Consider the following 23233-nt stretch of genomic DNA (forward strand, 5'->3'; position numbering starts at 1 on the left):
TAGTACAGGTTTGAATTGCTTATTACCAGAGTTATATTGAATGGCATGGCATTTTCATATGTGCATTCATCAATAAAAAAACATTATTAACTCTAAAACTTGCTACAGTATTAAGGATATTAGCCTAATATAAAAGTGTCGCTCGGCACCTAGAGCTGAGGCCCTGAGTGGATTGGAGTGGACCTGGGAGTCACCCCAGAGAAGGCAAGATATGCAGATGAGCTGCAAGTCCTCCACAGCACCTGAAAGGCAGCCGGTGGTAGAGCTGGGCACCTCTCAGCTAAGAAAAGGCTTACCAGGGGTTAGGCTGAAGCCAGCATTCCTCCCCCTGAGGGTCGCCTGATCCTAGCCAAAAAGTTTCACCAACAAACCTCAAAAAAAAAAAAGGATAGAATAAACCTCAAGTAAGCAGAACCAACAACAACAAGCAAGAAGAAGAACCAACAAAAAACAAATAAATTTTACTCAGCAGCTCAGGTCAAAGTGGCTGACCTTCAAAATGAGACAGTTGGAACCTTCATTCAAAAATCTGCTTGCTTAGGTGTGTGGTAACTCCCAGTTCTAAAGAAAAACCCATCAACAAAAAACAATAGAATTCCTCTCACCTCAGCACTGAAATAAACCCAGACTGCATATTTGCAAAGGATGATATCACACAGCATGCTGTATACCATGAAGTGAAGCCTCATTTCACTACCCAGAACTGCAACATAAGAAACAGTGGAGCCATGGAGGGTGGGGGGAGCCCCAGAACCACCGGATATCACCCTAGCTGGGAGATGAGAGACTTGGTGCCACCGACTGTCATCCTCAATCAAGAAAATCAGGCAAATGATCCAGAAGGGAGAGGTACTCAGTGTTGGCTGAAGGCACCATTTACTCCCTTTTTCAATGCCTGCTTACTACAGCGTTCAGTGGGCTGATGAAATAGCTTATGTTTGACACCCCTGATATAATGTTAGTTCTAGTAGGTCATTTAGGACAGTGATCTATGCCCTAGTTATTCCCGTATAAACTACTGTAACCATCTCTATATTGAGCTTTGTGTTATCTTTGGCTTACCTAAGTCATCATCTGCCTCATCACTAGTTGCCAAGGGGATGTAGGTACAGTTCAAAATCATTGATTTGATTTATTCATTTGATATACAGCATTTACACTCAGAGGCACCAAAACAGTTCACAATACAATTTTTAAAACATATGTAAAACAAAGTTTCTATAAATACGGAAGATAACCCAAATTCATCATTACAATGCAGAAATAACTCAATCTCATCCTTTATAATTGCCCAAAACAATCAACATAAATCCAGGTTTTCAGTTTAACAGAACTGCAAATAACTCTCCATATGCCCAATGTCCTCTGGTGATTGATTCCACAAGAAAGAACCAAAATGACAAAAGGCTCATTTCATGGTAGTTTTTAACTTACCATGAATAGAGGAGGAGGAGTTTCAATAAGGTTTGCTGTAAAGACCACAATTACCTTGATGGAACATATTAATCACAGCAGAAAGATAACTAGGAACTCTCAATCAAAAATATTTAAATACCAAGCTTAAAACTTACAAATTTTCCTTACGACACTGGTTACTAATTCAACTTGGCCAAAACAGGTGTTGTATGATCAAATTTTTTTACCACCTAAACAGGCCGCCATATTTTGTACAAACAGTAATCGTAAAACTTCAGTCAGCTCCTGAAAAAGAATTACAGTAATCCAATCTAATGATGACTAGAGAATGTATAACTTTCACCAGATCTAATTTAGTCATCACTGGCCTCAATTGATGCTTCATTTTAAATTGAAAATATCAAGATTTGACCACACTATTAACCTGAAGAATAAATTTTATTTGGTCATCACAATGAAATCCTAATGTTACCAGATCATGAACAATTACAAATTCTTAACCCCGAAGAAATGGTTTAAATTCTGAAGAAACAGATTTATGAGACATCCACATAGCTGCTAACCTATCTATATTTAGAATTAGTTCTTGACGGTTCAGCCAGTTCCCCCAAAATACCCATTTTGATTGAATTTTGTGATAATTTCATGCTTCATAAAGACGATCAGCTGAATATCATCCGCAAAAAAATGAAAATTCAGATCTACACTCTCCAACAACCTTGTTTTTGTATTTCAGGTCATGTGGGGCAATGGCTCAAGCAATCTAGGTAATACACTAGGATAGTATAAATCTTCTTGCTCTTTTCTCTTGAATCAATAGGATTTATTGGGTGATGCATGCAGTGTTTAGAGCAGGAAGCAGGAACTCTAAACATAGTCCTCTGGACACACCGAGCCAACATGATTTTCAAGATATCCACAATGAATATGCATGAGACAGATTTGCAAACAATGGAAGTAGTGCATACACATTCATTTGGATATCCTGATAGCCTGATTAGCTAACTATGTCCAGAGGTAGACTACACAGCTTGTGCTATTGAATAAGTTACTTGAGAGTGCAGTGAAGATTGAATTATATGACTTTTCTTAAATAAAGGAAAGACTTGGTTGTTCGAATGTGCTTAAAGGGCTGGATGAGAGGAGGGCCACTGATGTTCTGCATTGTGCATGCTTTGGTTTAATATGTTTTTAATATTTTGATGTTTTTAAACGTACACTATTTTAGAAAAATAACCATCTATACCAGTGATAGCGAACCTATGGCACGCGTGCCAGAGAGGGCACGCGTGCTGTCGCCTCAGCCAGTTCCAGCCCCCCCGCCCTCCAAGCACTAGGGCTCATCTCCGAAATTTAGAAGTCATACCTGGTCGGGGTTAAGGTGGCGTCGGCAGCAGCAGTAGTGAAAAGCGTGCTGACTCGGCGCGCCTTGAGCCTTCCCTTCTGTCTCTGAAGCTCTGGTCCCGCCCTCATTTCCTGTTTCCGCAAAGGTGGGACCACAGAGCTTGAGAGACAAAAGGGAAGGCTGAAGGCGCGCCGAGTCAGCACGCTTTTCACTGCTACTGCTGCCGACGCCGCCTTAACCCCGACCAGGTATGACTTTTAAATTTCGGAGGGGGGCCCTGGTACTCGGATGGAGGGAGGGCGGGCTGTTCAGGAAAAGCTTTTGTGTGGAACTGGGTGGGAGGGAGGGAGAGGGGAGGGGGACTCTGGCCCTGGAACTGGGAGGGAGAGGGGAGGGGGCATCCTGGCCCTGGGAGGGAGAGGGGACCCTGTGGAACTCAGAGGGAGGGGGGATCCTGTTGAACTGGGAGGGAGGGGGACCCAGGAAGTCGGGGGGAGGTGGATGGGGGACGAGGGGGAATGAGAGGGAGGGGGGGAGGGGGAATGGCATTTTGTGATAAATAATTAGATTTTGGGTTGCTGTTTGGGCACTTGGTCTCTGAAAGGTTCGCCATCACTGACCTATACAATTCTCAGATCTCCTGAGTTTAAATAAAAAACACTCAGGCTGTCAAGAAAAGAACTGGAGTATCAGCAGTTTAAGAAAGAAACCTTTGTCTTAAGTTTACTCTTTGCATAGAATCAAGGAGATCTACAAATCAAACTTCAGTATAAAAAAAAAAAAAGATAGCTAGATATCACTTATCAGTGCATACATAAAATCTAGTGAAGTTAAACCATTCCTAAGTCTAACCTGTTTTTCTTTGTAGAGTTACAGTTTGTTTACTTCATCAAGTATTTTAAAATGATGAAAGAGAGGGAGGTCACATGACGCTATGGCACAAGAGTGGACGTAGGTGAACTTGGCTCTGGGACCATGTGTCTTCATTCAACTGATTTATAAGTGACCTTAATTACTTATAGAGACACAGTGATTAGCTGGGGCATGCTGATAAGAACTGGTAACTTTTAAAGATCACAAATGGCTTCCAAACCATATAAAATACAAGGACTGAGGGCGAGATAGCATGAGCAAGGTGGCAGCTGGTGCGGTCAGGGCAGTGGAAATCATACTGGAGGTTGCTGCGATAGAGGCCTCACTAGATAAACATTCCAGAAATTGCTGGACAAGATGGAAGGGCTGGAGGAGTGTATAATGGGGCTTCGACAAGATTTCCAAATCAGCTGCACATAGGATTGATGTGCTAGAGATGGACTGTGGCTGTGCACTTCCAGAAAACCAGGCCCTCAAAACAAAAAAACTTGCAGCTGGAAGAAAAAGTAGATGACCTAGAGAATACAGACATCACAGAAACAACCTGAGACTGGTAGGCTTACCTGAATCCATTGTGGATGCTGAACTGTGAGGATTCCATGAAACTTGGCTCCCCCAAACCCTGAATCTTATAAGTCAAGCGGGCACACTTTGTATTGAGTGGGTCCACAGAATAGGCCCCCTATGGGAGCAAAACAGGTGACTGAAAGTTGTGATCCTGCATCTTCTCAACTACGTATATAAAGAAGAAATCTTGCGCACTCTTCATGGAGACAATAAGCTAGCATATTTGAAGCATAAGATTCTGTGCTTCCAGGATTACTTGTCCATGGTTAGTGGTCAACATAAAGGCTTTGCTGCCCTGGGTTTAAAACTGGACCGGGGAGCAAGGTAAATTTTCATTGCTATACCCAAATAAACTCTGGATTGTTCATCAAGGGTCAGTGAAAAGCAAGGCGCAGTGCCCCAACGGGTGCACGGAGCCACCATTAACATGGCGCCGTGCCCCGACGGGGATGCGCAATATCCCGAGCGGGGTGAGGCGGGCTCGTTCCCGCCCCTCAGAGGCACCCCGCTGGGAAGGGTGGGTAAAGTGAAGGGGGTTTAAAACCCCTAGGCTGAGCCCGGACATCCTCTTTTGGCATCCGGGCATCAGCATGCACCCAGCCCCCCCTCCCAGTTTAATGTATATATTTGTCGCAGCTTTGGCGGGGTACCCAAGCCTGATGGTGTAAGCTAGGCAGCTGGGATAGCTGCGCTTACGGTTGAGCGCCCTTGCTGTACTGCGGGGAGCTCTGTATACGATTGGTCAGTCTTGCTGTGACGGCAGACTGGGTGTGGCCACTAAGCCGGAAGGTTGATTGGCTTGGGTATACCCAGGTTTATGATGTTTGTAATTTAAATAAAGCTGCGGCCAAGTTGTGCCAAGTTAAGAAAATGCCTTGTGTCTGTTATTCTTCAAATATCACGAATACCAGTAGGCCCGAGGGGTCTCGACTGCCTATGTTATTACTTCACAACAGCACAGGAAACCAAAACCTTTTTGCAACAGCAGCAGAATAGTCTGGAAACTCAAGTGGCCTAACGGGAGATTCATGGGACCCGATGGCTGTTGGAAAGAGAATGATGCTTGCCTAGCAGGAAAGAATGGCATCTTAGTGCATGGGAAACACAGACACTGCTATCTGAGAAGTTCTGAGAGAAGAGGACATTTCTCTGGTAAGTGAACGCTACTTTGCTTTGTGCTTTGGGAACTAAAAGATTGGGGTTTAAAGGAGAAATTGTAGGTTAATGTTAGGCAAAAATAAAAATACAAAAAGCAAATTTTAACAACTAATCTCCATAGTCTTTTCCACTTAGTTTTAAAAGCTTTGTACCACAGCATTAACAGATAGAATCTAACAGCCACTGCAGGATCTAATTTAGTATTAAGGGCAAATAAAAGAGAGAGAGAGGGAAAAGCAAGCAGGACCTAGTTTAGTATTAAGGGGGGAATAAAAAGAGAGAGAGAGAGAGAAAAGCAAGCATCATTAACTAGTTGCCATAGTGTACAAACCCTTTCCCCATAGTTTTAAACTGAACTTTTCTCTAGAAATAGGCATTTTCCCCATAGTTTTAAACTGAAACCTTTTCTACAGGTAGAAACTAAACAGCCCGAAACTCCTTTGTTCTAAAAGGCAGTTATTTTCTGTTCCTTGGCTGCTGGAGAGTTAGCTCATCCAGCGACCTCAATTAAGTGATAATTAAATTGTGTGGGGAAGTAGAATATTTGCATAGGTTCATGAATCAGCTTCAAAGAGCCTGTTTAAAAGAGGCCCCTTAGATTCAAAACTATATAAAGAGGAAAGGTCCCACTGAACTTTCTTTCTGAGAAGTTCTGAGAGAAGAGGACAGTTCTCTGGTAAGTGAACTCTACTTTGCTTTGTGCTTTGGGAACTTAAAGATTGGGGTTTAAAGGAGGAATTGTAGGTTAGTGTTAGGCAAAAATCTTCTATATGTATAAAAGGCACCACCAATGTTCTAATGAAGCCTCACTTCCGGTTTGCATGGTGGTGTAGATATCCAGTTTTCCCCATGAGTGTCTGGCCTGCCCGCAAGGGCGGAGCACTGACACTCATGGGGAAAACAACGAATGACAACCACATCCACACTACAGGGGCAGGAGTACCTACTCCTCCCCCAGCCTACAAAGCAACCCTCACTGCCCCCCCAAACAAAACACCCCGAAGCCAAGCCCCTACCCCCCCTTCGCCCCATCACACAACCCCCTACCCCCCCTCGCAGCATCACAGAAGCCCCTCCCCCTGCCACATCAACAAACCCCCTAGCAGCAGCTCCAGAGATGACAGTCCCCCCTACACTCCCTCTCCCAAGTCGCCGCCACTCCCCCCTCTCCCTCCGCCAAGCAACTTTCCCACCAGTCCCGCCCACACACCCACCCAAGAGACCTGCCGTGCCGCTCCGATCTCTGACCGAAGCAGCAGTACCGGACCAACAAAAAAAGATCAGCTGTTTACACGAAGCACGCACAGCACCGCTGGCAGCCCATCAGGATTGCCTGTTGGCTCTGCAGCTGCTCCTCTCGCCTCTCATGTCGCTCCTACAGGGACCTTCTCCAGGGGCACTTACGTCGAGGCGCGAGGACCAGCTGCACAGCCAACTGCCAGTCCTGATGGCCTCCTGCGGTGCCTCGCCTGCTTCATACAAACAGCTGATGCTGTTTTTGTACCGCCGCTACTGCTGCTTCGGCCACACATCGGACCTGCTGCTGCCTCTGTGGATGGAGAGAGTTGCTGGCCACACAGAGAGGGGGGAGCAGCGGCGGCGACTTGGTGAGGGGGACAGTGGCTGCGCAGACATCCGGGGGGGGGGGGGGAAGCGGTGCAAGCGCCCGTTTCATTGCTGACATAGGCCTTTCACACTAGTAAAAATATAAAAAGCAAATTTTAACAACTAATCTCCATAGTCTTTTCCACTTAGTTTTAAAAGCTTTGTACCACAGCATTAACAGATAGAATCTAACAGCCACTGCAGGATCTAATTTAGTATTAAGGGGGGATAAAAAGAGAGGGGGGGGGGGAAAGCAAGCAGGACCTAGTTTAGTATTAAGGGGGGAATAAATAAAGAGAGAGAGAGAGAGAGAGAAGCAAGCATTATTAACTAGTTTCCATAGTGTGCAAACCCTTTTGCCTTAGTTTTAAACTGAAACCTTTTCTAGAGGTAGAAACAGCCAAAAACTCTTGTTCTAAAAGGCAGCTATTTTCTGTTCCTTGGCTGCTTGAGAGGTAGTACATCCAGAGACCTCAATTAAGTGTTAATTAAGATGTGGGGAAGTAGAATACTTGCACAGGTTGCAGACAGTGCCTTAGCGAGGGCTAACGGCACCCGGGGCGGGTCGCCGCTGCACCCCCCCCCCCCCCGGGTGCAGCACGGCGCGACCCCCCCTCTGCGGCGCAACCCCCTCTGGACCGCATTGTTACCTGCGGGAGGGCCGATCCGTCCCGAGTGCACGTCACTTGGAGCTGTGTCGGCCCCCGCTGGTTCTCTGCTCTCTCTGCCCCGGAACAGGAAGTTCCGGGGCAGAGAGAGCAGGGAACCAGCGGGGCCGGTACCCCCCAGCGTGTGCACCCGGGGCGAACCGCCCCTCCCGCCCCCCCCCCTTCCTACGCCACTGTGTTGCAGAGTCAGCTTCAAAGAGCCTGTTTAAAAAAGGCCCCTTAGATTCAAAACTATATAAAGAGGAAAGGTCCCACTGAGCTTTCTTTCTGAAACGTGCCGAGAGAAAGAGGACATTTCTCTGGTAAGTGAACACTATTTTTGCTTTAGGAACTTAAAGATTGGGGTTTAAAGAGGAATTGTAGGTTAGTGATAGGCAAAATAAAAATATAAAAAGCAAATTTTATCACATAAGCTCCACAGTCTTTTCCACTTAGTTTAAAAACCTTTGTACCACAGCATTAACAGATAGAAACTAGTAGGCACTGCAGGATCTAGTTTACTCTTCCCACCAACCCTCCCCAACACCCGCCCACCCCTAGAAGCAACTCTTCATTTATAGTCAGTTATTGTAATTAGGGTAACAAGACTCTTTTATATTAGGCTAATATCCTTAATACTGTAGCAAGTTTTAAATTATTGAAAAACTCAAAAACACTAAGATGGAGTCAGCAGTCCAGCAGCGAGAGGGGTGCTATCCAGTCTTTTGCACTGAATGTCACATGTATGATTATCTCCCAGTTGGTGAGATGTCATATGTGTGTGCCTGATGCAAAGAGCTCCTAGCTCTCAGAAAACGTGTCCATTCTCTTGAGGCTTGAGTAGCAGACTTGGTGGAGCTGAGGGAGACAGAGAGGTACTCCTGTAGCCAGGACCTGCCCACCAGGAGATGTACTATCCTCTCGCACCGAGGATATGTCTCCAAGTGCTGCCCGGGTGGGAAAGGTTAGGACACCTGTTGTAGTTGGTGATTCGATCATTAGGCGTATAGATAGCTGGGTGGCTGGTGGACGTGAGGATTGCCTGGTGACTTGCCTGCCTGGTGCGAAGGTGGCGGACCTCAAGCGCCACCTAGATAGGATTTTAGATAGTGCTGGGGAGGAACCGGATATCTTGGTACACGTGGGTACCAATGACATAGGAAAATATAGGAGAGAGGTTCTGGAAGCCAAATATAGGCTCTTAGGTAGAAAGCTCAAATCCAGATCCTCTAGGGTAGCATTTTCTGAAATGCTACCCGTTCCATGCGCAGGGCCTAAGAGACAGGCAGAGCTCCGGATTCTCAATGCGTGGATGAGATGAAGGTGCAGGGAGGAGGATTTTAGATTTGTTAGGAACTGAGCAACATTCTGGGGAAGGGGGAGCCTATTCCGAAAGGATGGGCTCCAGGCTGCTGGCATCGGCACTTAAAAAGGAGATAGAGCAGCTTTTAAACTAGAAACGGGAGGGGGGGGGGGGGGGGGGGGGAAAGGCCGACAGTCACTCAAAAGCACATGGTTTGGGATAAGGTATCTTTCAAAGATATCACCAAAACAGGGAAGATAGGGTATCCTGATAGTGAGGTTGCAAAAGAAACCGTAGTAGATCAGGTGTCCTTAAATAAAAATCAGACAAAAGATTGCAAATTAATACTGTCAAGTACTAAGCATGATGTAAATAGGAACAACAAACATACTTTGAAATGTCTATATGCGAATACCAGGAGCCTAAGAAATAAGATGGGAGAGTTAGAATATATTGCACTAAATGAAAAATTAGATATAATAGGCATCTCTGAGACCTGGTGGAAGGAGGATAACCAGTGGGACACTGTCATACCAGGGTACAAATTATATCATAGTGATAGGGTGGATCGAATTGGTGGAAGGGTAGCATTGTATATTGACAGGCTTGAATCAAATAGATTGAAAATTCTGCAGGAAACAAAACACTTCTTGGAATCAATGTAGATTGAAATTCCACGTGTAAAGGGAAAAAGGATAGTGATAGGAGTGTATTATCGTCCGCCTTACCAGAATGAACAGATGGATGCAGAAATGTTAAAGAAAATTAGGGACGCTAACAAACTAGGCAACACAAATGGGTGATTTGAATTACCTCGATATTGACTGGGTAAATGTAATATCGGGGCATGCTAGGGAGGTAAAATTCCTTGATGAAATCTGTTATGATTCTGCCGGTTTGGCTGAGGGGGAGGGGGGACGTCTCTTCTGATTGGCTGCCAGGGGTTGTACTGACGTCAGGGGATAGTACTTTAGCCTGCAGCTGAAGAGTTTCTCTGCTTTTGCGTTACTTCTTGGTAGTAACAGGAAAGCCTGATAGGTTTCTCTCAGAACGTGCTCTAGGTTCTGACAGGGATCTGTGTTGTATTGGAGTATTCTTTTCCTTCCCTCTGGGTTAGCTGCTGCTGTGTGTGTGTGTGTGTGTGTGTAGCTCTGTAATCAGGGTCAGCTGCTCGTTTGTTTAGTGGGGGCTGGGCATTGCTCAGCCTCCGGGGCTCTGGGCTGAGGGGTAGATGCATCAAGCAAACGTAAAAAAATCAAAATCGTTAAAGTCCCTAACGATTTTTAAAAAACGAAGAATGCACCAAAAAAAAAAGTCACACATGCTCAGATCGGTATTCAAACGTACAATGTATCAAAGAATCACAATACACATCGGTAATCGGCCCCTAAATCATGCGCAGAGCAGCCAAGCGTTTTGCTGGCTGCTCTGCGCATGCTGCAAACGTAAAAACAAACAAAAAAAAAAAGCCACAACACATACACGTGGCTACCTGGTCAGCAAAATCCAAAAACAAAGGATCGGGAGGGGGCAAGGGCGCTCATCAGGAGCGTCCTGTATGGACGGCCTTGCCCCCCCCCCCCCCCCGCTGCTCCCCACTTTCCGCCGCTCCCCCCCCCCCCCCCTGAAAAAGCAAAATGCTAGCTGGCTGCCCCGGTCCCCCTCCCTTCCTGTTCCTGTGTTCTGCAGAGCTAACTCCGCCTCCCGTCATTCTTTCGCCCCGTGCCCCGCCCCCGCTGCCCCCCCTGAGGTCGACTACGCCGCTCCCCCCCTCCACCGAGACCCCCCTCCCTATTAACGACCCGAGCAGCGCCTCTCACCTCTTTCAGAAGCGCTGCACGGGCAGGAAGATCTATTGTGTTGGTTGTAGTCTCCATGACGTCTCTTCTTCCCTGGCCCAGGCCCCGCCTCCTTCTGACGTAGGTTACTTACGTCAGAAGGAGGCGGGGCCTAGGCCAGGGAAGAAGAGACGTCATGGAGACTCTACAACCAACACAATAGATCTTCCTGCCCGTGCAGCGCTTCTGAAAGAGGTGAGAGGCGCTGCTCGGGGCGAAAGAATGACGGGAGGCGGAGTTAGCTCTGCAGAACACAGGAACAGGAAGGGAGGGGGACCGGGGCAGCTAGCATTTTGCTTTTTTTTTGGGGGGGGGGGGGGAGCGACGGAAAGTGGGGAGCAGCGGGGGGGGGGCAAGGCCGTCCATACAGGACGCTCCTGATGAGCGCCCTTGCCCCCTCCCGATCCTTTTTTTATTTTTTTTATTTGATGTGTTTTCTGACGTCCTTTGGACCAATCACAGCGCTTTTAGCTCTGCTAATGCGCTGGGATTGGCTCAAAGTTTGTTTATTTTTTCACTTAATGATTTTTCCTGGCACAGAGCTGTCCTAACGAGAGGTCCAGACCTCTCGTTAGATTTCCTGCCTTTTTCCTGCGTAAAGGCAATCGGAAAAGGTTAGTGCATGTCGTTTCAATGGGGTTTTCACACTAATTGCTCATCTCCATTCCGTTTTCGTTAGCTGCTGGCTTCCTCGGTAAAAGCCCTTTGATGCATGCAACGGATCAAATTTTCCTCGTTGGAGGGTCATTAAAGGCTCATTTAGCTTTAGTGCATCTGCCTCTGAGTGAGAGCGTTCTCCTTTGTTTGTTTGTTTTAAGGATTTCTCTTCCCCGTGTCCTGCTGGCTCAGTGAGTTTAACCCTTTGTGTACTGTGTGTATTGTATTCCAGCCTCTGCCAGTGTGTTTGTTGGATGGGCCCCACTCCCTCTCGGGGGGGGGGGGGGGGGGGGGGGGGGGGGGGAGCCTTCTCTCTGATTGTTGGTTGATTTATGGCACTCTCTCTCGGCTGGCTCTACAAGCTTAACCCTTTGTGTTCTGTGTGCCTTCCTTTTGTGTCTGGGTCCTCTGGCTTCTGCCTGGGGCTCCTACCCTGGTGGGGGGGGGGGGGGGGGGGTTGCTGTGTTAGTTCCCCTGTCCTGCGCTAGTCCCCTGCGTGGGCGTGGCCTGCTCTGGTCCTTTGTTTCCCCCTCTGCCCTATTGCTGGTGTTCAGCGCGCGTCTGGCATCTTGGGGCTCTCTGGGTTCTTTCACCCCTCCCTGTGTGTGATTGGGTTCCAGTTCAGCCGTGAGGCTCGCACGAGTGGCTCTGTGTGCGTGGGCTCCGGTTCGGCCGCGAGGCCCGCCAGTATGCCTATTTCCCTTCTTCCTGAGGGACTGTGGGGAGGGGTAGCTTAGGGGGTATTGTGTAGCTGGGGTGTGCGGTGGTGGGTTGGTCTCCCCTTGGCCTCGGCCAGGGCCCAAGGGCTCACGACCAACCCAACGGATTACAAAATCAAGGACAGCTCTATGGAGCAGCTGGTACAGGAGCCGACAAGAAGGAAAATTCTAGACTAGTCCTTAGTGGAGCGCATGATCTAGTGCGAGAGGTAATGGTTCTGGGGCCGCTTGATAACAATGATCATAATATGATCAGATTTGATATTAACTTTGAAGTATACATAGGAAATCAAATACGCTAGCGTTTAACTTTAAAAAAGGAGACTATGATAAAATGAGAAGAACGGTGAACAAAAAACTTAGAGGAGCAGCTGTGAGGGTTAAAAATTTACATCAGGCGTGGATGCTGTTCATAAACACCATCCTGGAAGCCCAGGTCAAATATATTCCACTTATTAAAAGAGGAGGACGGAAGACCAAACGACAGCTGGCGTGGTTAAAAAGTGAGGTAAAGGAAACTATTAGAGCTAAAAGAAAATCCTTCAGAAAATGGAAGAAGGAACAGACTGTGTTGGAGGCAAAAACACATAGTAAAAATTTTTTTAGGTATATTAAAAGCAGGACGCCGGCAAAAGAATCGGTTGGACTGCTAGAAGACCAAGGAGTAAAAGGGGCGATCAGGGAAGACAAAGCCGTAGCGGAGAGATTAAATGAATTCTTTGCTTCAGTCTTCACTGAGGAAGATTTGGGTGGGATACCGGTGCCGGAAATGGTATTCAAAGCTGATGAGTCAGAGAAACTTAATGAATTCTCTGTAAACCTGGAGGATGTAATGGGGCAGTTCTACAAACTGAAGAGTAGCAAATCTCCTGGACCGGATGGTATTCATCCTAGAGTACTGATAGAACTGGAAAATGAGCCTGCAGAGCTATTGTTAGTAATATGTAATTTATCCTTAAAATCGAGTGTGGTACCGGAAGATTGGAAGGTGGCCAATACAACACCGATTTTTAAAAACGGTTCCAGAGGAGATCCGGGAAATTATAGACCGGTAAGTCTGATGTCGGTGCCGGGCAAAATGGTAGAGACTATTATTAAGAACAAAATTACAGAGCATACTCAAAAGCATGGATTAATGAGACAAAGTCAACATGGATTTAGTGACGGGAAATCTTGCCTCAACAATCTACTACATTTCTTTGAAGGGGTGAACAAACATGTGGATAAAGGTGAGCCGGTTGATATTGTGTATCTGGATTTTCAGAAGGCGTTTGACAAAGTACCTCATGAAAGACTCCAGAGGAAATTGGAGAGTCATGGGATAGGAGGTAGTGTCCTATTGTGGATTAAAAACTGTTTAAAAGATACAAAACAGAGAGTAGGGTTAAATGGTCAGTATTCTCAATGGAGAAGGGTAGTTAGTGGGGTTCCCCAAGGGTCTGTGCTGGGACCGCTGCTTTTTAACATATTTATAAATGACTTAGAGATGGGAGTAACTAGTGAGATAATTAAATTTGCTGATGACACAAAGTTATTCAAAGTCGTTAAATCGCAGGAGGATTGTGAAAAATTACAAGAGGACCATACGAGACTGGGAGTCTAAATGGCAGATGATGTTTAATGTGAGCAAGTGCAAAGTGATGCATGTGGGAAAGAAGAACCCGAATTATAGCCACATCTTGCAAGGTTCCATGCTAGGAGTCACGGACCAAGAAAGGGATCTAGGTGTCATCGTTGATGATACGTTGAAACCTTCTGCTCAGTGTACTGCTGCAGCTAAGAAAGCAAATAGAATGTTAGGTATTATTGGGAAAGGAATGGAAAACAAAAATGAGGACGTTATAATGCCTTTGTATCATTCCATGGTGCGACTGCACCTCGAATATTGTGTTCAATTCTGGTCACCACATCTCAAAAAGGATACAGTGGAATTCGAAAAGGCGCAGAGAAGGGCGAGGAAAATGATAAAGGGGATGGGACGACTTCCCTATGAGGAAACGCTAAAGCGACTACGGCTCTTCAGCTTGGAGAAAAGGCGGCTGAGGGGAGATATGATAGAGGTCTATAAAATAATGAGAGGAGTTGAACGGGTAGATGTGAAGCGTCTGTTCACGCTTTCCAAAAATACTAGGACTAGGGGGCATGCGATGAAGCTACAATGTAGTAAATTTAAAACAAATTGGAGAAAATGTTTCTTCACTCAACGTGTAATTAAACTCTGGAATTCGTTGCCAGAGAATGTGGTAAAGGTGGTTAGCTTAGCCGAGTTTAAAAAAGGTTTGGACGGCTTCCTAAAGGAAAAGTCTAGGACTTGGGGAAAATCCACTATTTCTGGGATAAGCAGTATAAAATGTTTTGTACTTTTTTGGGATCTTGCCAGGTATTTGTGACCTGGATTGGCCACTGTTGGAAACAGGATGCTGGGCTTGATGGACCTTTGGTCTTTCCCAGTATGGCAATACTTATGTATTTATGAGGTAGAGACCTCAGCTCAGGAATCTTCCCTAGAACTCAAATGCCTATAGGAAAAGGTTGCTGCTTCGGAGGAGGTGGATGATCTTGAAAAACGTTCTTGCAGAAACTCCTCGAGAGTGGTTGGGCTGCAATAGTCAGTGCAAGAAGCAGAACTACATGGATTCTTGGAATCATAGTTTCTTAGAATCTTGCAGCATCAGAATACTGTTGGTCCTCTACGCATAGAACATGCGCATCATTTAGGTCCTAGAAGATTGGCCACTGAGCATTCTAAGGTAGTAATTTTTTGAATATATCATCATCATAAGGTGGAGATACTGTCTGCTCTCAGAGGCAGTAAAACCTTGGAATATGAAAGACATAAGATCTTATGCTTTCAGGATTATTCAACCAAAGTCTTCCTCCAATGCAAATAGTTTCCACCGTTGTGTGGCCACCTCCCTACTATATCCGGCTAAATTACGTGTTTATCACAATGTGGCAGATGGCTTAGTCTTTGTGGAACAACTGGAATGAGATAAACAAAGCATATCCAGATGAAGTTTTGTGGTATCAGTCCTTAGATTCGGGCCTCTTAGGCTTTGCTGGGAGGGAGTTCTACTCTGTCTTATCCTGTCATTTGTTCCTGCACTAGCAGCCCCAGGCCTAGTGGAATAACTGAATGCGGGGCAAGCTTAACCCATTCATGATAGTTCTTCTATCCAGTCTTCTGGTGGGACCTTTGTGAACCCATATCAACTAGAATATGATGGCTCTATACTATTGGGGTTTTCTATCATTTGTAGTGACTGTACTGCCTCTGGTTTTGGACTTTCCCTTGTTGATTTGACCAAACCCTACCTTACAAAAGGATTTGTGGTTATATAGCATGATATAAGTTTAATTCTCAGAGTTATTGGTTTTGCTGGATCAGATCCAAATCATATAAAATATACAGCTGCAAAGACTTTACTTCCCCCCTCTCCTCTGGAAAACTACTGAGAAGCTGGATGAATACCTAAGGCCATCAACACCTCTCCAAAATAGCAGCACCTAACAAAAGACTATACCTCCACCTATTCTCAGACAAGGACTAAGCCCATCTAAGCTCAATTACCTTCAGACAATGGACCAGCAGATGTTCCTTTCCAAAGACAGCTATCTCAGAGACTGCAATAACAAAAGACTACACCTCCACCTATTTTCAGACAAAGACTAAGCCCATCTAAGCTCAATCACCCTCAGACAATGGACTAGCAGATGTCCAGGCAGGAAGTCTTATGATGTCATTGAACATGTGACCTGTTACCACGCTCCATCTCAAAACTAGATGCCCAGAATTCAGCTTCCCAGGAGCTTTCTAATTGGACCAAGGGCAACCACCTGATGCGAGTCTAAAAATAGCCTGGTAGATAAAGGCCCAGTTCAGACACTTTAAAAGCAGGGGCTCTTTCTTTAGAAGGATAGTTCTTCCTGGCTGTTCCTGATGCTCCTGTCCTAGTCGCCGCTGCCCTGAAGTGATTAAATCTAAAAGCAAGCTAGAATCTCCTGGAATCCTGACTTCTCAAGTTGGACATCACATCCACCTGAAAGAAACGGCTTCAAGCTCCATCAGACAGCAAATCTACAAAGAAACTTCCTGTTCCAGCAAGGATCTCCTGCATCACTCTCCATAGCAGCCTCCATCAATGTGAGTTATCCAGCTTCATTTACAATCAAACCTGTTATTTTGTAGCATACTTCCATTGGTAAAAGATCCTCTCTAAAATTGCCTCTCTATTGTAAACGTGTTACCTTGCCTGTATTAGAAATACACATTTTCTTTTAAAGTTAACTATCTGGCCTTTATATTGGGAAAAGCACATGTCCTTACATGTGCAAGCTCCAAATGGCACATGTTCCTAAACATACAATGCAGGTTAATGTAATTAATTCAAATTTAGTGTATTTACTTCCCTTTTTCCTTACATATGCTTATCTTATTACCTTATAGGTAATTGGGGGATAATGAAACAGAATAGAATCAAAATATATCTTAAAACTTAGAAATACAGCACATGTTGTGACCACGTGCTCTGAGCGATCCCCTCTATTCTTAAATATCATTTTGGAACTGTAACATTTCCTGTAACAGCTACTTTAACACAAAAGAATAAGGAGGGTAGCTCTGAAATCAATTTTTCTTCATAATATGGAGGGGCGAGTGGGAGAGGGCATGGGTTTAAAAATGGTTTGGAGAAGACCCTGGAGGAAAAGTCCATAATCTGCTATTGAGACAGACACAAGGAAGCTACTGCTTGCCTAGGGATTGATCGCATTGAATGTTGCCACTATTTGGGTTTCTGCTAGGTACTTGTGACGTGGCTTGGCCACTGTTAGAAACAGAATACTATGCCAGATGGATCACTGGTCTGACACAGTATGGCTATTTTCATGTTCTTAATTGTTTTGCCAAAACCTAGTCATGACTCACAAAAACCAGAATCTTATAGACCAATATCATTGCTTAACTATGAGGCTAAATTATTTGCCAAGGTCTTGGCCAATCACTCAACTCTGGTTCTCCCAGACCTGTTAGAGGAATCACAAGTGGGTTTTGAACAAGGCCATAATATCACTAAGACTATACAGAAAATTATTGCTACCTTGGAGCTAAGCCCAGGGTCGCTCTATCCCCTCCATGTTAATACGTTTTGATGCCAAAAAGGCTTTTGATCGGGTGGGGTGAAATTTTCTGTTTGGGGTTCTGAAAGCATTAGGAGTCACTGGATTTTTTTCTTCACCTTTCTTTATACATCTAGGTTTCAGACAGTGTTGCCCGTTGTCCCCCCTTCTTACTTTGGATTCCTTGATTTGAGGCATTCAGGGGGTCCCTGACATTCAACGCCTAATGTTGGGTATCGATACATTTAAAATAACAGCCTTTACCGCTGACTTATTAGTTCATGTGGTGAACCCGCCTGACTCAGTTCTAGAGCTGCTAGAATGTATGTAAAAGTATGGGGATTTTTCTGCATTTAAACTCAATTTGGAGAAATCAGTGGCAGGCAGAGTAGGGAGACCAGGAATGGGATGGCAAAGGCCTTTTCCCCTAAGGTGCAGGCAGATTTTTCCATTATCTTGGGGTGTTGTAGTCTAGGGAGACACAGGATATCTATGATTTGAATATAGACAGGCTGTTTCAAGACACTAAACTTCAGTTTGAAAAATAAAAGGCTTGGAGACCTAAGAGTCCAGACACAGGCTGTCAGTGTCATGTTTTCAAAAATAAGGATTACATGGCTGAGTGGAAGTGGGATGGTAACAAAATTGGGATCGAAAGTTCCCTTTGCATTATACTTAATGAAGCTTTGTTTATTGTTCTCTTATCCGTACTTTACTGCGTTGTATCTTATTGTCGACCTTACCTAGTTTTATTGTTTAGGCTGTTGTATGGTGTTCTTTTGATCCCGAATAAAAACCGTTTAAACAAAAAACTGAATTGCATATTAATCAGGATAAATACATTAACTAATGAATCTCAATATCATAAGCCTCTTGAAATAGCCATGTTTTAAGTTCTTTCTTAAATTGAACAAAAGTAATTCTACGAAAAGACACAGGTAATTTGTTCCATAGTTTAGGTCCCATAATTCTTAATATGGATTTCCTACTAGCTTCAAGTTGAATAAGATGAAAAGAAGGAACCTCAAAGTAGGTCTTGGGAAGAATTAAAGAAAACCCCCAGAGTGAGAGACACTGAAGTTTATGCATACATGCAATCAGCTCATTATGTCCATACCCTGAGAAAGGAGAAACCATTCCTCTCTAGGTTTCAGCAGTTTAACTGAGGTTAATGCTCCACACTGTGTGACAATTACAAGCCTCCAATTAAGCCTTAAACCAACTCACCTGTCATAAAAATTATAAATTTACACATTCTTGAGTAGAATGAAGAGCTGGAGATTCGAATAACTGAGAGGGAATTTTTTGGGCTCTGAAGGCTATGCCTTCCCTGGTATATAGTGCTAGATTATGTGAATGTTACTTTTGCACTCTTATTAGGGCTTACTCTTCCCAATGAGCAGGATGTGTACCAGCAGCTGTTTGTGTTAAGTGTGGGGAAACAGATTGCACCTTGACACTGCCTTATAGAAATACAAATACATACGTAAGTTATGGTTAAAATGAGCAAAGAGAGAAAGTTAAAAGCAAAAATCATTCGACATCTATATTTACCCGTTTAACTTCCTCTTCCTTTGTATATCTCAGACAGAAATGAAATACTCTGAAATCTTTACATAAGATGATTATCTTCTCAGGGTATTTCTTCACTTGCCCAGTCAAGAGACATTTCCTTTTCTCATCATAAACTAAAGAAAAAAATTGAATGTTAACTGCATATGATACAAAATTAAGTGTTGCATTAATTTGTCAAGGTGTGAAACTAATGGAACAGGAATTTATTTTCAAGCAAACAATATCAAAAATGCTGTTAGAACAGGCAGACACTTCTAGTGAAGAAATTCAGCAGTCTGGTAGTCGACACAACCATTAAGTCAGATTTGGTCACCTTCTTTTGTCAGCATGTAGACATGACCAACATTATTTCACAGAATGTGGGGCAGAAAATAGAACCATAATATATGAACACATATATTGTGACAGGAAAGTAATTTTGTATAAACTACCACTGAGCAAGGAATATGCCTACTCTTCAAAACTGAATTATTGTGATATCATAATAGATAGAAAGTTTGGCATGACTTATACAATCTAAGTATATCTATTAAGCAATGCTCAAAGGGGGCAATAAGCAGTGGTACATCAAGTGATCACAAAAATTAAGTCTAAGCAGTAAATATCTATAAAAGAATAATGTTATAAATAGGGCTGCAAGTTAATCACAGTGAACACCACTATTAGCATGTTATTAGTTGCAATTTTAAAAAATTTATTGTGCTACAGAGTCTCCCATCAGTCTCCTCCCAGATACCAGACCTTGCACTGGGGGGGGGGGGGGGGGGGGGCAGAGATAAAGGACCTGGGGTGGAGGGAAGAGAGAGAAGGATGGGGAGAGAGGGATTTTGCTTTGATTTGATATACTGCTTAGCAAAAAGAAATTTTAAAATGATTTGCATAAAAGTGAAGATACTTACCTGTAGCAGGTATTCTCCGAGGACAGCAAGCCATTCATTCTCACACTGGGGTGATGTAATCCACTTTGCCCGGTGCAGAGCATAAAAAAGCTAATACTGCTTTAAAAGCATGCGCGATGTCCCCATCGTGCATGTGTTAGTATCTTCCCGCTCACTAAGAGAGTGTGGGACATCGGTACAGTACTATAGCATGGATTCAGCTCCAGGGAGAGGTGGGAGGGTATGTGAGAATGAATGGCCTGTTGTCCACAAAGAATACCTGCTACAGGTAAGTATCTTTCCTTTCTCCAAGCACAAGCAGGCCATATTCTCACATGTAGGCATCCCTAGCAATCAGGCTCAACAAAACTCTTCCACTGGTCAATTGGTCCTAGCAACAGCAAGGACAAAAAAGTGATTAACTTGAAACGATATACAACTGTGTGAGTGAAGCCTGGAGCAGAACACAATGGACCTAGTGGGGTGGAGTTGGATTCTACACCCCAAACAAATTCTGCAGCACTGTCTGTTCAAACCAACTATCCTGTCAGGTGTCCTACTCAAGATAGTAGTGAGATGTGAAATGTGTGGACTGAAGACCACATTGCAGTCTTGCAAATTTCTTCAATGTGGGCTGACAATGCAGCCATGCCTCTGACATTAGAAGCTTTGAAATAATCCTCAAGAGTAAGCCCAGCTTGGGCATAAGTAAATAAAATGCAATCTGATAACCAACTGGAAATGGTGTGTTTCCCGACTACGACCACCATCCTGTTGGGATCAAAATAAACAAAATGCTGTGTGGACTGCCTGTAGGACCTAGTCCACTCCAAGTATAAAGCCAATTCTCGCGGTGTGCCTTCACCAGGATGGTCGTGAAGTCTGGGAAAAAATGTTGGAAGGACAATCAACTGGTTCAGAAGGAACTCAAGACACCATCTTAGGCAGGAACATAGGATGCGGGCGGAGAACTACTCTACTATGATGAAACTTAGTGTAAGGTGGATCCGCCACTAAGGTCTGAAGCTCACTGACCCTGCAAGCTGAAGTAACAGACACCAAAAACAAGATCTTCCAAGGTCAAGTACTTCAGATGACAGGAATCCAGTGGCTCAAAAGGAGCTTTCGTCTTCTAGGTGAAGACAACGCTAAGGTCCCATGACACAGGCGTATGCTTGACAGGAGGTCCTGACAAAAGCAAAGCTCTCATGAAGGGAACAAATAGACGCTGTCTAGAGATGGGCTCACCCTCTACATGGTGATGGTAAGCACTAATCACACTAAGGTGAACACTTACAGAGTTGGTCTTGAAACCAGAATAAGAGAGGTGTAGAAGGTATTCAAACAGGGTCTGTGTAAGGCAAGAAAGGAAATCTAGGGCCTTGCCCTCACACCAGACAGCAAACCTCCTCCAATTAAAAGATTAACACCTCTTAGTTGAATCTTTCCTGGAAGTCAGCAAGACCTTGGAGACACCCTCGGGAAGATGCAAGGAAGCAAATTCTAAGCTCTCAACATCCAGGCTGTGAGGGCCAGAGGCGGAGATTGGCATGTAGGACAGATCCCTTGTTGTACGTGATGAGGGTTGGAAAATACTCCAATCTCCACGGTTCTTCGGGCTGATAGTGCACCTTGGGTGTCAAGCCTGACAAAGTGAGTTCAATTTGGAATGCAAGTCCCACAATCAAATTGGATCGAACTGTCCACTAAAAGAGAGACAACCAACTCTGGTGTTACTCAGATGACATCGGCTAGGTACCCCAGAGGCTTGAAAACCACTGGGAAGCTAGGGTCCACTGGACTGTTCTCATGTGAAAAAGAAGCCAGCAGATCAATATAACATCAGAAAGATTTTATTGAAGATACCGCATGTAAACAAATTGCAAGACTCAGTCCCAGGTCAGCAGAGGGAATTTATCTGAGATCTGGAATAAATTCAACTTTCTGTGTTATTTATCTTTCCTGGAAAAGGGAAATCTCCAGCCTGAATCCACCCCAGCAGCAGCAGAATTCGGAGGGAAAACAGCAGGGAAATGTCTGCTCTGGTTCCTGATCAGTCATTTTAGGCATCTGTTGTATGCGCTGGTTTTTTCCAATCTATTATACACCACAGATTTTCCGTTTTTAGAGTTGCTCCTTTCAGAAGGTTTCAAATTAGCCCGTGACACAGCCCTTGGTGGGTGAAACACGGCCTGTGTCGGGCAATTTGTTTACATGAAGTATCTTCAATAAAATCTTTCTGATGTTATATTGATCTGCTGGCTTCTTTTTCCATATTGGATTTTGCAGATCGTTTGCCTTGTTGTTTTTTGGCTGTTCTCATATGAAGACATGCCATGGGCATGACATGGATAGTGGAGGCCATGTTGAGGTTGATAGGCCACATTTGGCAAACTCTGACCTGCAGACTGGCTCAGAAAAGTGAAGATACTTACCTGTAGCAGGTATTCTCTGAGGTCAGCAGGCTTCATATTCTCACGTGTGGGTAGACGCTGATCCGCGTCTTCTGGTCCAGCATTTATGCCCAAATAAAAAAATAGCAACCAAGAAAACGACCTTCCAGGTCAAGTACTTCAGATAGAAAAATTCAGTGGCTCAAAAGGAGCTTTCATCAGCTGGGTGAGAACGACGTTGAGATCCCATGACACTGGTGGAGGTTTGACAGGGGGCTTTGACAAAAGCAAACCTCTCATAAAGTAAACAACTAAGGGCTGTCCAGAGATAGGCTTACCTTCTACAAGCTGATGAAAAGCACTAATTGCACTAAGGTGAACCCTTACTGAGTTGGTCTTGAGACCAGACTCTGGTAACTGTAGAAGGTATTCAAGCAGGGTCTGTGTAGGACAAGAGAGAGGATCTAGGACCTTGCTATCACACCAGACGGCAAACTTCCTCCATTTGAAAGAATAACACCTTTTAGTGGAATCTTTTCTGGAAGCAAGACCTGGGAGACACCCTCCGAAAGAACCAAGGAAGCGAATTCTAGGCTCTCAACATCCAGGCCATGAGAGCCAGAGACTGGAGATTCAGATGTAGAAGCGATCCCTCGTTCTGAATGATGAGGGTCAGAAAACACTCCACGGTTCTTCGAAAGACAATTCCAAAAAAAGAGGGAACCAAATCTGACGTGGCCAGGAAGGTGCGATCAAGACCATGGTTCCATGGTCTTGCCTGAGTTTCAGCAAAGTCTTTCCCACCACAGGTATGGGAGGATACTTATACAGAAGACCGGTTCCCCAATGTAGGAGAAAAGCATCTGACTCTAGTATGTCGTGGGCCTGAAGCCTGGAACAGAACTGAGGGACCTTGTGATTGATTTGAGTGGCAAAAAGATCCACCAAGGGGGTGCCCCACGCTCGGAAGACCTTGCAGGCAATGCCCATATTCAGCAACCACTCATGAGGTTGCATTACCCTGCTCAGCCTGTCAGCCAGACTGTTTACACCTGCCAGATAAGTGGCTTGGAGAAACATGCCATGAAGGCGCAGCCAAAGCCACATCTGGACAGCTTCCTGACACAGAGGGCAAGATCCG

The 23233-nt window shown here is 44.7% G+C and overlaps 1 protein-coding gene across 3 annotated transcripts in view; it reads right to left on the reverse strand.

Moving 5' to 3' along the window:
- The window catches only part of MTMR12 (myotubularin related protein 12), a 312654-nt gene that overhangs the window by 167970 nt on the left and 121451 nt on the right, over nt 1-23233 (reverse strand). For all 3 annotated transcript variants that reach the window (XM_030193003.1, XM_030193002.1, XM_030193004.1), the window contains one exon: nt 18801-18934. In XM_030193003.1, the coding sequence (XP_030048863.1) occupies nt 18801-18934 (134 nt within the window). The remainder of the gene's footprint in view (nt 1-18800; nt 18935-23233) is intronic.

The sequence above is a fragment of the Microcaecilia unicolor genome, chromosome 2, assembly GCF_901765095.1.
Source record: "Microcaecilia unicolor chromosome 2, aMicUni1.1, whole genome shotgun sequence".
In the NCBI taxonomy this organism is placed as follows: Eukaryota; Metazoa; Chordata; class Amphibia; order Gymnophiona; family Siphonopidae; genus Microcaecilia; species Microcaecilia unicolor.